Source organism: Excalfactoria chinensis, chromosome 5 (assembly GCF_039878825.1).
Source record: "Excalfactoria chinensis isolate bCotChi1 chromosome 5, bCotChi1.hap2, whole genome shotgun sequence".
Taxonomy (NCBI): Eukaryota; Metazoa; Chordata; class Aves; order Galliformes; family Phasianidae; genus Excalfactoria; species Excalfactoria chinensis.
Window position 1 is genome coordinate 6,411,160 of NC_092829.1, and position 15,646 is coordinate 6,426,805.

At 42.8% G+C, this 15,646-nt stretch overlaps 1 protein-coding gene across 1 annotated transcript in view; it reads left to right on the top strand.

Moving 5' to 3' along the window:
- The window catches only part of SYNE2 (spectrin repeat containing nuclear envelope protein 2), a 162,388-nt gene that overhangs the window by 139,673 nt on the left and 7,069 nt on the right, over positions 1–15,646 (top strand). The window contains exons 102-111 of the mRNA XM_072337588.1: positions 4,601–4,763; positions 8,334–8,521; positions 8,663–8,813; positions 9,304–9,486; positions 10,837–10,974; positions 11,866–12,060; positions 12,836–13,118; positions 13,476–13,544; positions 14,347–14,483; positions 15,399–15,522. Coding sequence (XP_072193689.1) covers positions 4,601–4,763; positions 8,334–8,521; positions 8,663–8,813; positions 9,304–9,486; positions 10,837–10,974; positions 11,866–12,060; positions 12,836–13,118; positions 13,476–13,544; positions 14,347–14,483; positions 15,399–15,522 — 1,631 coding nt within the window. The remainder of the gene's footprint in view (positions 1–4,600; positions 4,764–8,333; positions 8,522–8,662; positions 8,814–9,303; positions 9,487–10,836; positions 10,975–11,865; positions 12,061–12,835; positions 13,119–13,475; positions 13,545–14,346; positions 14,484–15,398; positions 15,523–15,646) is intronic.

A 15,646-nucleotide genomic window follows, 5' to 3' on the forward strand; every position in this document is an offset into this window, starting at 1 on the left:
TTTGCCGCAGTAAACAATCCTGGCAGCTGGCAGCAGCCCCTCTGCTGCTACACATAAATGGAGGCGGGTGTCTTTTTCTGCCTGGCTTGCATGACGTTTGTGTTGGTGAAGGACGGCTCGGAATATGCATCAGGGTGTTTTTCATCTCATTAGACGCTAAATGCAAACGTTATTTGTTACCCTTTCAGCTCTCCTGTGCCTTTCCCTGCTGCACTTTGACAGCTAATGGGATGCGGTTGGCAGGCATTTTGTCATCTTTTGTGCTGTGTGAACACACTTCACTCAACCTGGAAGCGCCTCAGAGTGGCAGATAATACCTGAGTAGTACCAAATATTCTGCTGCTTTGTGGGGCTGTGCAGCAATTCAGTCCCAAACTGATCAGCCCCTAATTCAGTCCTCCTGCAACCCAATGCTGGCAGCTTCACAGGGCTGTTAAGGCCCAAATCCATTGTCGAGTCAGGTCAGTTAGTCCTTCTGTTCACTTTTGCAGCCAGCTTCTTGTTATAATCTCCTGCTTTTGTTCTTTTTCTGCCACGGGTATTTTGGTTGGAAAGATGAAGATGTTTAACAACGGGCTTCGCTTGGCTTATCCATGTGTCTAATGCATGTTTCTAAGCACTATTTTTAATCAGGATGCCTTTAGAGTTGGGCCTGTGACAAAAAAACCAAGAGATTGTTAAGTTGGGCTTATTGGTTTTTGTTTTCCTTTTGAGATTGTGATATTATTCAGATTGATTTGATTGATTTGATTTGTTTCTGGGAGAATGCTGAAGTGTTGGAAGGTGGCAGGTTAATTCTTGTTGGGAAGCAAACTGTATCACCAGGCCCTTCATCTGCAAAACAGTAAGTTTTGCCTGTTTGACCAAATAACTTGAGAGAGTTATCCTTCAGAATTCCATTATCAGTAGTGGTGGCATGCTTTGGGTGACGGGGAGGAGCACTTGAAGTTTCACTGCTGATTGTTTTGATCTCTAGCCAGAGTAACGGCAGATCTCTCTGCTCCGCTTTCTCATCATTTCACCTGTTGCTTTCAGTGTTTGAGACTGATGACTTTGGTCATTCAGGGTGGTCCAATGACTGAGGAATGCCATATTCTTCCCAGAATATGTAACAAATTAAATTAGATATTTACAGCGGCGCATCTGTGAAGGCAACTGCATAGATACAAGTTCACAGTACCACTCTCCTTGAAGCTGTTGTTTGTCTTACTCGATGGATTTGCTGTCAATCATAAAGATGTAAATGTCTAATTGTAATTGAATATCCCTTAGTTTAGCTTTGGACCTCCTTGTTCATATCCACCTGTTACCCAGTGTGCAGGTTGAATAAAGTAACTCATGGCTTGTAACCCTTAAATTTTTCTGTATTGCGACTTCAAGAAAGAAAATAGGTGGATTTAGATTAAGAAAGGAGTAAAGGAAACAGGAACAATACTGTGTCCTAAAGTATGGACTCAGCAAGTAGGTAATGGCATTGGATAATTCCAACATGTGCATCTCTTGCAAGACATTCCCAAAGCAGAAAACCTCTGTACAAGAGAACGGCAGTTATCTTTGCAGAATAATGGTAGTTGTTGGTCAAAAGTCTGATGACAACCATATTTATGCCGGTGTATTGACATATTTAGAGTTCTCCATTTTGAATGATGCTATTTGCTTCACCTGCCATTCAATTTTTAGGGCAGCGGTCAAGCCTTATTTCGTTCTAACTGGTCTGAAGTTGTGCAGAACTAGCAGTGCAACAGTGCACATGTTTGGCTTAAACTTTTTGCAGCTCTTCTGTTGGTTCCTTCTTTCTGTAATCAACACAGAGCACGTACTGTCCCATCTTTCCAGCCAAAAGGGCTGCCAGGTCAGTCACCTGCCTTTGGTGAGCCACAGGCCTTCTGAGTGTTACAATCAAGTGGATCAAAATTGGCTGGTGGGACAGGAGTAGGGGAGAGAGTGGAGTGAGAATTAGTTCTTCTTGGGCAATTTATTGCCAGCCTGTGACAGCACAAGAAAAAGCTGTATGGTTACTGGAGTGTGACATCTTCATTGAGAACCACTTAATGGAAGTGGGACCAGTAACAGGAAGATTTATGTAACAGCTGTTTGCTTGGAAACCAGATGCCTTCTGCATAAAGGGTTGAACTTGAGTGCAGAGTTCTGAAAAGAGCTTGTTAATAAAAGCAAGAGCTGCTGAATGCTTTTGTCACCCCCTGGCTTCTTCTGACAGCTGCAGCAGTGGAAAACACCACTGGTGTAAAGGAGCAGACTGCCTTGCACATTTTGCCAGTATCAGTGGCCTTGCAAGTGAAGCACAGACTTGGGCCAGATTCTTCAGGTTGACTTACAAGGTTGCATTGACCAGACTAGACTAATTTTGCATTCTGGAGAGTGCAGAATCACTAAATACTGTCTCCAGGAGTTATAGGATTGTTCTCTTCTTGTCCACATGCTGTAAAACTGCCTGAAAATTTTGCCTGACCCTTATTGGAACAAGAGGTAGGGGAAACTGCTTCCTCTGCTGATAGTCCATGTCCCACATTTGTTGGCCTTACTCGATACCCTGGCAACGCTCAGCGGGTCTGAACACATCCATCACTATCATTCCCACATCTGCATAAGTATTTAACCTTAAATCAAGTGTTCAGCTGACGTCTGTGTCCTGTTTGGTTGCCTTAAGATTGCTAATAAGATCAGTCGTTGCTCACAGAGTGATATATTCATCGTGGATTAGCTATCCTACATATCTCTTGTTGTTTTATCATATGCTACAATAGGCAAGTGCAAAGCCCACTCAGTTTCGGGCAGTTTGGACTCCTCTAAGACTGGCTAGGACAGCTTGGCTGCCAGGCAGGACAGTGGGCAAGAAAACTCATTTTTTCCTGCAAGGAGGGGCAGGTCCTTTGCATGAAGCCTGCAGCCTGGAACGCTGTCAGAGCGACTCTGCCTTCATGTAATCCGTCCTTGCCTGCGCTAGGTGAGATTACGGCTCCCTCCCTCCCAGCCCCATTCCTAGCTTTGCATAATGCTGCTGCAAACAAGTGAGTTAGGATTCATCTTGGATGTCCCAGCTGCTGGCATTGTTCAGATGGTGACAGTTCCCTGCTGCAGCATTTGACAAATAGGTCACGGTAATTGATAAATGGGAAATGTTTTGGCCTTCTTATACTTGGTACTGAACTTTTAGCACTGCACTTGAATTAGATAGTCTAGCATTTTTTAGACCAGGTGGTGGTTACTTAAAGCTTAATACAGAAATTGGTGTTTTTAAAACCTCGTGTGAGGTCCAAACGTCCATCCCCAGGTGTAGGGTCAGAATGAGACAGCAGAGGGATGAAAGTGGCCAGGAAGGATTGTGTAGGGAAATGATGCCAGCTGGAAACAGACTCTCTCTAGGGCAGGGGAGAAATCACCTGACTCCAGTTAGTGTTTGTAGTACTGCATTATAGACCAGTGCTGTTCACAGAGAGAAGTGCTTTTCGGTGCAGTTCATCCCATTTTATAATCTAGATGTTTAAAACAGGTCAGATTAAAATCAGGATCTAGAATTCATATATATTTTTTTCTTCTATTAACTATCAAAGTGTGGCAGGCAAACTGATAGCAAACTGAAGTCAGAGATATATATATAAAGAGATATATTTCACCCAGTATTGTGCTTTTTAGTAATTGCTATTGGGAATGGCATTAAATGAGAATTACAAGAAGACATGTGAGAGCGGTGAGGTGGTTTAGCAGATACTCCTCCAACACATGAAGATAAATTCACAAAAATCTATAACCGGGCTGAGAGGCTTATAAAGGATTTTGACATGGGAATATTTTGTAAAGGCTGTAAGAGAAGAAGTTTGTCTGTGCCTTGAGAGCTTTGCTATAAACAGCTGTACAAAAAGTAAGTGTTCTATACGGTTTATTTGCTTGTCTGATGTATGACTCTCCAGCTGTTGGATATTCCCCTTTTTCAGTGTTGGTTGGGGTTTGTGTTTTTTCATTTTCACCCACTAGGAGAGTCTGGCACCTCTCCACACATTTCAGTTTGTTGCTTAGAGGAACTTTCATCAGAGCTCTGTGAGGTCTGAAGCTGTTATAGCTCAGGCCTTCTCCTCTACTGTCAGCATTCATTTACCCAGAATGTTGGAGCTTTGGTGTGGGCACAGTTCTGTCTGCATTGGCAGAGCAATACCTTGCTGGTAGTCCTGCTGCATAGGATAGGCCTGGTGGTTGATGAAGAAAGCCTTCAACATCATTCACAGCAGGTACATCGGGGCACAGATACCCATTTCAGTTTAACTGAGGCATTACTGTACAAGCACCCACTTAGATAAATGCCCAAGAACGAGCAGAAGATCTGACCAGCAGATGAATGAGGCTACAAAACTTGACACTGCTCGTTTAGCTTCAGTAACTCTTAGAAGACCTTCCCTGTTTGTAGGGCAGAGGCTTGCTGAGCCAATTTAGGTAGCTTTTAACTAAAATATGGCTCTGGTTTGCAGACAGCAGGTTGGTGTGATAGTACATCCTTCAGAAGGCCAAGACTGTCGTCATCTTCTGCTAACTTAATTTCCACTGATTACAGATCTTTGTAACAAAATATTCTTCCTGGTTTGCTTAGGGTGAAGAAACTGAAGGAAACATTTGCTTTTATACAACTTTTGGACAAAAACATGAGTAACCTTCGCACCTGGTTGGCCCGGATTGAGTCAGAACTTTCTAAGCCTGTTGTTTATGACATCTGTGATGACCAAGAAATCCAGAAGAGACTGGCGGAACAGCAGGTGGGAAATAGGAGCAGCCAAAGTGAACGAGCTAAAAATTTGCTGACAATTGGTCCTAGTTTAAAATCACCTTTCTCTTTTCTTTAGCCAGGCCTTCTAACTTTCACTGCATGTTCCTGCCAAGATGCACTGCGTGGAAAATTTTTATTTGCTTGTTGTTATTTCAGTATTGTAAGTGTTGCTCTGTTCTCTCTTCTCCCCTCTACTGAAAAATACCCACAAAGTATAAGGAACAGCTTTTTCACATGTCAGAGCTTTTGCCCAGTTAAGTTCAACCTCATAGAGGCCAGACAAGGCACTTTTTGTTTAAAACCATTCCACCTTGTCCTGTTGCCATCAGACCATGTACAAAGTTGTTCTCCCTCCTGATGGTAAGCTCCTTTTAAGTAGTGAAAAGCCACAATGAGATCTCCCCAGAGCCTTCTCTTCACTGGGCTGAAGAAGCCCAGCTCCCTCAGCCAGGATGATATATGACCCAGGCTCAGCATTGCAAAGCCTGAATCATGAAAGCAAGCTGGCTGTGGCAGATGTAAGTGCTATATGAGGTACTGCACTCTCTAGCTCACTCCTCTTCCCTCTCTACCTGCAGACAGTATCCTGAGGGATGGTGCATGAATCCTGCCGAGGCATAAGTATGAACCAGCCTAGCACTACTGGCTGTTGGTGGAGTGCATGTAGGCATTTCTCCAATACAGTGGCTTATCAAGGAGCTCTTAAAGATCTGTGCTAGTTTTTAAGTGCTGAAGATGGCAAGGACTGGTTACAACTGAATGTGCAAGTTTTTCCAGCCAAAAGGATGTGCAGGTTGAGATGTCCTATAGTAAAACTTCTTTCTCTACCAGCCAAGGAAGGAAAAGGAGCTTCTCCAAAGCATAGACTTCCTGGTAGAGCAGCATAAACTGTGTCAGCCTTTCTTCTGTGCCAGGTTCGCAGTGCCTCCCTAGGAAGGATGAGAATCACCATGACTGTCTTCTGACTCTAACAGGAGTATTTGTCCTAAAACTGAAGATCAAGAATAAAGCTGTAAAGTGTGGAACTTTATGGCATCTGCCTTTTGAGAGTGTTTTTTCCATCCTTTCCATCTTCTGTCTCTGGCTTCTGCTTACTTTTCCCTTACTGACCCAGATCTGAGGGCTGTGTGCTCTGCTGGCTGCTATGGCTCTCAGGTGCCTCATATCCCAGAGGTGCCTCATGTCCCAGAGATCATGGCTTCCCATGTGATAGTGCCTCTGTGACAGGAGTGGGGACGGCTCCCACCAATGCCTGCAGCTGGTCAAACACCAGAACCTTTGGTCCTGTGGTCTCATGGCTCCATGTGCACTGTGAATAGTCGTGTAGACAACATGGAAGTATTTTCTCCCCATCCAAACCTTTTGAATTTCTCACAGGCTGTGATATATTGCCATGCAGAGAAGAACGGTAGATGCATAGGAATTGTTTTCCAAACTGAAGCCGTTGTGGCAAGAGCCATCGTTTGCTGCTCAGAGCTATCTACTACCTTACTGTTTAGTTTCTGTCAATGCAGACCTGTGGGCACCTCCAGACTGCTCCTACTGTAAGCTTTTAGCAGGTTGAGCATGAGAAGTTTGTGCTGACTAAAAAGATCATAGGAAAAACATACTAGCAAAACCTTTTATGTAAACGCAACAAGTGAAGAGATCCTTCCTGGTTTTATCTGAACAATTATTTCAGCGAGTGTTGGTGGGAAATATGCCCTGCAGGCTTTGTTTGTTTGACATCCTCAACTGGAAAAGCTTTACTTGTTCAGTCTTGAATAATGACATTTAAAAGCATTGTGCATCGAGAGAGCTGTTGTAGGGCATGTTTGTTCAGCTGAAAGATGAAGATTGAAATGTGAATAATACTCCTTTTTAGATTTCAAGTTGATTTCACCAATGCAGAAGTCTAGCACCATGTAGACTGCTTAAGCTGATGGAAAAGTACTTTTTGGGGCTCGGGATGGGTTCTTGACCCCATGGTTCAGTTGTGTTTGTCTCAGCATAATGCAGTCATGTCATTTGGAATAACAGCTGTAGAAACAGCAACAGTTCTGCCTAGGGTGATTGCATGTGAACCTGGGCATGACCAAAAGCAATGACCTGGTGTCAGCACTGTGTCATAACATAAGTAAGGTGGTTTTGTAATCTGTGTTCCCAATTCTCATTTTTACAAATACAGTTGTAAATCCAGAGTAGCTTAACAGATTCAGAAGAATCTCTCTAGGTAACAGCAGTGGGGTAGGGCTGCCTTAAGAAGTAGCAGACTACAAGGACATAGAATCATAGAATGTCTACCCTGTGCTTGGAGAACAGCTGTGAATCATTAGTAAGTTATCAGAAAAGATGCTGGGTTTAATTCTGGTAGTCTGTGTAAAGATGTGAGTAAAGATTTTGGTACATTATCACATATCCTACAAGTCAAATTATTACCATTTCTGGCTAAGCCCTTCTTTCAAGTACTCATGTAACAGTGAAGGCTTCCACAAGGTGATACTCAACTCCTCACACCTTGTTAATTTTGAAGACCTTCCTTCACTCTTCTTGGATTTCCTACAAGCAGCAGCTGGGTGGTTTTTTTGGTGTTGAGTTGGTTTGACTTAAGTTTGGAGTTAAACCAGGTCTGCTTCATCTGTTCAATGCAATCAGCCTTCTAAGGGGAGTTCATTTGCTGTTGTCAGTAAAATATTTATTAGTGTTTGCTGTTGTTCTGTGTTATTCTTGGCTAGAGACTCTTCTGAGTACCCTTCTTTAGGGAAGCCAGGAATGGGTTGAAAAATGGAAAGAGAGTGGACAGTGTCACTTCATTACTATTCACAGTTGGTAATGTTGCGCAGAGTTGCTTTTTTAAGATGAAATACCTTGGTAAGGCTTTATTTTTTTGTGTTCTTCACTCACTTTGACTTTCAGAATAGTTACAGGTACAGAAGGAGCTACCAGAATAAAATAGAGAAGCAATCTATGGAGAAGAAATGTAATGTAGATAAGACAAAGGGTCTTTGCCAGACCCTTTTAAATAGTCTGTCAAAACAGGAGATCTGGAAGGAGAAAGCATAGAATCATAGAATTTATGATAATAAGGGAGATAAGAAAAGCAGTGCAATGCTGGCTGCTCTTTTGCTGTGCTTCTGCGGTTTGTGATATCAGTCTGTGATCCTGCAATTGCTGAAGTACAGGAAGTGTACGATGAGTTCTCTATCAAGTGCTATATTGTGGTAAGCTGACAGGACATACTGTCATCTGATACAGCCTAAATTAATAAGTAAGCATTTACAGCGCGTGCAAGGTTTGGATTTTGAATGCACGTTAAAATTGTCCATGCTGTTCATGAAAAGATTGTGCTTTCACTGAGAAACCCATCTGGACAATTCCTTTTTTCTGTGGCAGTTCTCTCCTAATCTGTCAGCCCGTCTCCTACACAGCCCATCCTGCAAGTCTGCGTCCTAAAGCCAAGTAACCTCTTACTGACATACAAATTGCTCTTTCCCAATCTTCTTCAGTGTTTTGAAAATGGATGTCTGATGTCTAGCCACGTGTGTTGCCTTCCTCTAAAAATCTTCTTTTGTCTATGCAGGATCTACAACGGGACATAGAACAGCACACAGCTGGGGTGGAGTCTGTCTTTAATATTTGTGAAGTCCTGCTGCACGATTCAGATGCATGTGCTAATGAGACAGAGTGTGACTCCATCCAGCAGACTAGCAGGAGTTTGGACAGACGGTGGAGAAACATTTGTGCCATGTCAATGGAGAGGAGAATGAAGTAAGTCTGTGCCCAACAGCTCCTAAAGAAGTTTGGGTCAGCATTCAGAAGAAAAGCTTTTGCCACAAATTGAATTTTGGAAAGAAATAGAAACTGATAAGCTTGTGATAAAACCCTTCCATTTCTGTATCTCCCTGTCAGAATTGAGGAAACCTGGCGCTTGTGGCAGAGGTTTTTGGATGACTATTCTCGCTTTGAAGATTGGCTAAAAGCAGCTGAAAGGACAGCAGCTAGCCCCAATTCTTCAGAGGTTTTGTATACACATGCAAAGGAGGAGCTGAAGAAGTTTGAGGTGAATTTTTAACAACTTCTTTGTATGCATAGCAGCTGGCTGGGCAGTCAGGCTGCTGAATGCTTACTGTCTCTACCAAATGCTAGAACTGCTGAAAAATACATCCTGTAATTTGAAGTTAAGATACAGCAACCATACGTAATATAGCCATATTATGGCTACCAGATATCTGGCTGGTCTGTTTGTCTCCTTTTATCTTTTTTTCTGGAGAGAACACAATATTCTGATCTAGCACAGTCCCTCTTCAAAGTTAAAGATTTAGTTTTTAGTTTTTATTTTTTTTTCTTCCTAATGAGCTAAAGCTAAATGAGCTAAAGGTAATTTGAAATATGGATCCTACTCTGGATTTCATTTTGTAGTTGGAAAGTCCATTGTTGTGGCTTTTTTTTTTTGAAGAGGAGGAGGCAACTTCATCTCTCTCAATGGATAGTATTATACCAGTTCTTTCTCTTGTCAGCAAGGGGGCTGAGTTTCTCCATTTGCTTTGCAGGCATTCCAACGGCAGATCCATGAACGGCTCACTCAGTTGGAGCTGATCAATAAACAGTACAGGCGCCTTGCCCGTGAGAACCGCACTGACTCTGCCAGCAAGCTGAAGCAGATGGTACACGAAGGCAACCAGCGCTGGGACAACCTCCAGAGGAGGGTTGCTGCCATTCTGAGGAGACTCAAGGTAACGGAGTGGTGGGGTAAGGGAGTTAAGGAGCACTTTCAGGTTCCTATAGGAGATACAGAAGGGCAAAACACATATTCATGAACAGCTGTGTTGAGTTGTGTCTTGAGTTACCAGGGTGGGAGAGCACCTCTGGAAAGGTTACCAAGTATGTGATGCAAACCTTGGCAGATGGGATCTTCATAACTGAAAAAGCAAAGGTGAAGAATTGGCCCGAGTTTGGGGAAAACATGCTGTAGGCCTTACTACTCCTATCATACTCTCCTTTTAGTCATCCCTGTCATGGCTAGATTCATTCATGCACTTGCACCTTTCCAAAAGTAAAAGGCAGAGAGGAGAAGGTTCCAGTATACAGACGTTCTGGAGTTCACAGTGCAGCTCTGCTTCCTGACAAGTTATGATTCACCTACTGGGCTTGAAGCTTGGAGATGTGATGGAGGGGTGTGTGCTGTCACTGCTTCATGCTATGCTGTCTACTTAACAAAATAATGTTGTTGAAGAGTGTGTGTGTGACTTCGTGTGATCCTGTAGTTGAGGATGATTTTTTCCCATTTCAAGTTAAACTGATTTCTGGGCAGATTTTCCCTGATGTTCCCTCAGAAATCTTGTTGCTGCTTGATTTTTAAATACAGCAACACTGCAACAGGGATGGGATAATTATTCATTCCCAATGGCCAGTGGATGAGGCTGTGAGATATCTGAATGGGTTTGATCTGTGCAGTTAGGAGGTGTCATGTTTGGGAAGTTATGTAATTCCCTTTCTGAGAAGGAAATCCACTGAGAACTGGAGCATTGCAACCTGCAAAGCCATTAGTAGCTTCCATGGGAAATAGGGGCAGAGGACTCGTCCTGCCTTCCATGATTAGTGGTGCATCGACTGCATCTGTGTCAGCATCCACAATCTTGCTTCTCCATTGTTTTATCGATTTTAATTACCATAGTTTAATTACTTGAGTTTAAATAGAGATGGGAATGGCTTCCTTTGTCTGATTTACTTCTAAATTTAGAACAAATGAGATGATCAACCCTGAGTCCAAATGACTTGCCCTAATGTGGGAGAAGGTATTTTTGTTACACAGTGTGCAAGTAAGAATTATTTTTATAAAAGCACCCTGCACTGCTGTAGTTTGATTCCCTGTCCCATACAAACAGTGTGATGGCATAGGACACTTCATGCCAGCAGCGCTGCAGGAAGGGCACAGTTTGTATACATGACATGCTGTCATTTGTGTCATGAAGGCCATTAAGATGAACAATAGCTATGAAAAGAAAGTTGTTTCAGGAAGCTCCTGTGATGGCTTTTTTCAGTTTAGGAATTCTTGTAACAGTGGCTTCCTTTTTCCTATTCAGCACTTCACCAATCGCCGAGATGAGTTTGAGGCAACAAGGGAAAATATCCTTGTTTGGCTGACAGAAATGGATCTCCAGCTGACGAATGTGGAGCACTTCTCAAAAAGTAACTTTGATGACAAAATGCGCCAGTTAAATGTACGTATCCTTATAAAGCAGCTGTTTAATAGAACCAAGCTAATCTTATTGGGCTGCCCTCTCTTGACAGAATCATCTGTTTTTCTGGATCTTCACAATAGGCAACAGATCTTTGTAAGGCTGTATTTGTTTTTGGACACCAGTATTTCATTAAGACTTGCTCTCTGAATCAGTATTAGACTGTAAGCTGTACAGTGTTCTAATTCAGAGTCAGTGTTCAAGCTCAGTTCTATCCTGCCATTTTCTCCAAATGTTTTAGTGTCAGTGACAGTGAAATCTGGGTAGGAACATGTGTGAGTTAATAGTAAAAGCTGCATTCCTAAATTCAGGCGCTCTTTTCTAGGGAACATTGTTTTGAATCAGTATTAAGGTAGGGTCTCTCCTTCGAGTGCATTTCTTGTAACTGGAACTTTAAAAGAGAGAGAAGACAACATGCATGTGTAGTGATTCGAAAATACACATTGGCTCTTTGCTACTTGCTCATATGCTGCTTTTCCCTTCTTCTCCTACACTATTAATTGCTCTGGGATGCAGATTTGCTGTTTTGCTGCAGGCTTAAGCAGATGAACTTCTCTGCTACTGAGAAAAACATCTTGTGTACCCAATGGAAAAATAAACTGAGTATTTGAAATTCTCGTGCCGCAGTCCCCTGCAGGCTCAGGACAGAGCAGTCGTATTGATGTACACACATGGAAAACAACACTTCATTTAGAACTACAATCCTGCTAATAAAACAAACCTTTGCACCTCTTCAGTTAAAAGATATTTGCCAAATGAAATTAGCCAGCAATGCCAATTGCTGCTTTTCCTTTTACTGTAGTAAGAATAGGACAAAGTTTAGGCTGTGAAGGGATGCTACGGTAGACTAATTGTTTTGTATGTTTCAAATAGGGTTTTCAGCAGGAAATAACACTACACACCAATAAGATTGATCAGCTAATCGTTTTTGGGGAGCAGTTAATTCAGAAGAGCGAGCCTTTGGATGCTATCCTCATTGAAGATGAATTGGAAGAACTTCACAGATACTGCCAGGAGGTGTTTGGCCGAGTTGCCCGCTTCCATCAAAGGCTGACTTCAAGACATCCTGTAAGAAGCAAGAGTTGTTTTGATACTTAGGCAAGATTCTGGTGTTTGAAGGGCAGTGCTTAGTGCTTATCACCAGCAGCTTGACCAAGTTTGCTAAATTTTTGCCATGTCTCTGTGCTTCTCTCCTGTTGGGTTTCCATCTGCAGAATCTGGATGATGGCACGGAAGTAACTCACATAGTTAATACTGACATAGTAGTAGGGCTTTAAAAGCTTTTTCTTGTTTTTCATATCACTTTGTTTTCTTTAATTCTAGTAAGATGCTTATGATGCCTCCTTATACATTTGTTTGAGAGGTCCATCAGTCCCTTTTCTTACAGCACCTCTGAGCTGGGGGAGTAGCAGGCTCTTTACTTTCTTCTGGGAACATTTATTTGACCCCCATTTTGCTTTGGCTCAAAAAGAAAGAACATTTATTTGAAAGGCAAGTGAAGTAGGTAACATGAGAGTATGAGAGTCACCCCTACCTGAGCATCACTTAATTGCATAATCCATGCAGTCTGCTTGGAACTGGAGACTGCTCTCTGCAAACTAGAGATGCTAGGTAGTAGTTGAGTGTCTTGGAAGACAAGTGGTAGTTGCTGATGTGAGGGGTGTTTTGGCAAAAGAGGAAGGGTGCAGAAATGGTGCTTCTCATTGGACATGTGTCTTGGGTTCCTGCAAGTTACCTCAAAACTGTCCCAGGTAGTATTGTGTTGCTGAGTTAGCAGTGCAGATCTTTGACAATTATTGCTTGTTAGTAATAGCTAATATACAACAACATTTTACCTTTCTAGGGATTAGATGATGAAAAAGAGACCTCTGAAAATGAAACGGATCCGGAAGACTCCAGGGAAATCCAGAACGATCCCTGGCATAAAAAGGCCATCAGTGAGGGACCCTCTTCCCCACAGTCCCTTTGCCACCTTATGCCACCTACTCAAGGTCACGAACGATCAGGCTGTGAGACCCCTGTTAGTGTTGACTCCATCCCACTCGAGTGGGATCACACAGGTGATGTGGGGGGCTCTTCATCTCACGAGGACGAAGAAGAAGCAACGTACTACAGTGCTTTGTCAGGTGAGAACCCGTGGGTGGCTGCTTCTTTGGAGACAGACAGTTGCAGGATGTCTGTGTGTGGGAAGGGAGGGGGGTCGAGGTCTTGTTTCCACATTGTTGGTTGGTTTTAAGGTACTCTTAATAAATGTAAGCAGTCTCATCTCTTAAGTGTTTTGATGGAGGGAATGGTGTTGTCAAAACCTAGTTTATATTGTAAGAAACATAAGCTTTAGGAAACCTTTCTTTTTAAAAATGTCTGATGGGAGTAGTGCCAACAACTTTTTATTTTATTGTCTTTGCTGTCCCTTGTTGTTTCAGTTGTTTTTAATAGCTGGAAAATACTGCATAGTGAGGAAAATGACATTATTCTTTTTTCAGATGTAGAAATCACTGAAAATCCTGAGGCATATCTTAAAATGACCACAAAAACTTTGAAAGCATCTTCTGGTAGGCACCTGCTAATGCATGTGTCTGAACATGGCGATCTCCCTGTGCTGCACGCTATATTCCTCAACCTCTCTCATACGTAATGTCTGACTTCCTGCCTTGTGTGGACACCATGCCTCATCCTGCCATGGTGTTCTTACGCTGCAGTATTCACATGTACATTACAAAGCAGTCCAAAACATGCCATTTCAATTTTGCCAAGGTGCTTAACATGCATTTCATTGTATCGATCCAAAGTCTTCTGGTACTTTCTTGGTGATGTGCTCTGGGTGGTATCACCTTTTTTGTTGTCTCCAGTTTTAATTATCTTATTACTGAGAGAAGCAGTTCCAATTCTGAAAGTGGTTTTTTTTTTGGGGGGGTTTTGCATCGTGTGTGACGGAACCGTGCGTGTCCTGTCTGTGAGATGCAGAACGAGTGTTTAGGACTTGTGTAGACTCGTCTCTACTGAAATGTGTTGCAGATATGTGCTAATATCATTGGGATGCTTTCCAAAACCGCAGCGCAGTCTTCTTCATTTTTGTGTATTTATTTATTTTGAACTCATCCCTGTATTCAAGCATTCTCCAGAAGAGAACAGAGTGCCCCATAACTGCATGGCTGTCATCTCATTACCTTTGAAACACTGTTGATGTTTTGCAAATGTGCATGCTTTGCAAGGAAAGCTGCAAAACTGTCGTTTTTATGCCATAACGATGCCATTTTATTTAGAGCGCTTTCTAACTTAATACAAAGCAACAGTTTCCTTACGGAGGTGGGAAATTGTACTCATGGCATACGGCCTTCATTTAATTTGTTTCAGGAAAGGCTGTTTCTGAAGCTCATCCCTGGCATTCTCCAGAGAGCCCCGTCTGCAGGAAACACCGGTACAACCAGGCAGAGATTGTTGGCGATGTACTGCCTGGTCCTGAGACAAGCACCCCCTATAAGCCGAGCTATGTGAGTTGGAGGCTCTGTGGGCACTGAACCTACGCTATGTGTAGCTCCATCTTCTTCCTTCCTCCAGCATCGGGGAAAAGATTGGTTGATGACAGGGATGTTCACTGTATGGAAACATAGACATTCATTCTGGTGGCTCAGGGAACTGCTGAGAGTCTCCATCTGTGCACTCACTGGAGAAGCTTCTCTAAAACAATTCAGAGCAATGTGTTAGGATCCTGATCGGAATCAGTCAAAAAATCATAGCACCATGACAGAGGACCATCCTCTGGTCGTAGTATGATTCTAGGAGAGCTTACCTTCCCAAAGAGAGTGTGTGAACATCTTCCTTTGGTATTTACTTGAAATATCTCCCTTTACTAAGCAGGCTGATTTGGAGAATCCTTTTCTAGCTTGCAATCCTACGTCTAATCTGCTTCAGGGCAATATAAAAAATGACACATTGGGATTAGCAGTGAGGGAAGGCCTTGTTGTCTGCTGGTGGTTGGTTTCCAGCCGTCCCAGATGTGGCTTCACCAGCAGCTCCCAGGTTCAGCTGATCTGGATCAACTGTCTGCCCTCTTTCAGACACAAGGTGGTACTGCTACGTGTCTGTTTTTGTCACCATTAATGCAGTTGTGAAGCCTTAGTATCATATTACCAAGAACTAGAAATCTTAACAAAGAGCATCAGCAGATGTAGGCTGTCTGGTACACGTAGTGCCACTTCCATGACCAGTCTTGTAATAATTAATGTCAACACGGTGTGTTTGTTTTCCAAGAAACATGAAGAGCCAGCATAAACTGTTAGGAAAGAAGCAGAAGCTCAGTGCTAAATCTGACTCACGAGAGCACAGCAGCAACCCAAACACAAATGAAGCTTGACTTTTGATGAGTTGTTAACACACTGGGCTCACCCATCAAAATGTCATTCCAGGTGAAGCAGCTCAGCTCTGCAAGCAGCAGCAGCAAGGAGAACATCACATCTGCTAATATGAGTGATGAAGAACCCCAGGATGACCAAGAGCTTGTGACTCTTGCACCTGCAGAGAAGCAGTCAGGTACAGAGCATTCAGTGTGCTGTAGTTTTTGTCCTGAGGCTCTTGGGGATACAAAGCAGAAATGGATCAAAGGCTGCACATTCGCCTTGGGAGTAAAATACAATTAAATTGCTATAGCCCAAAT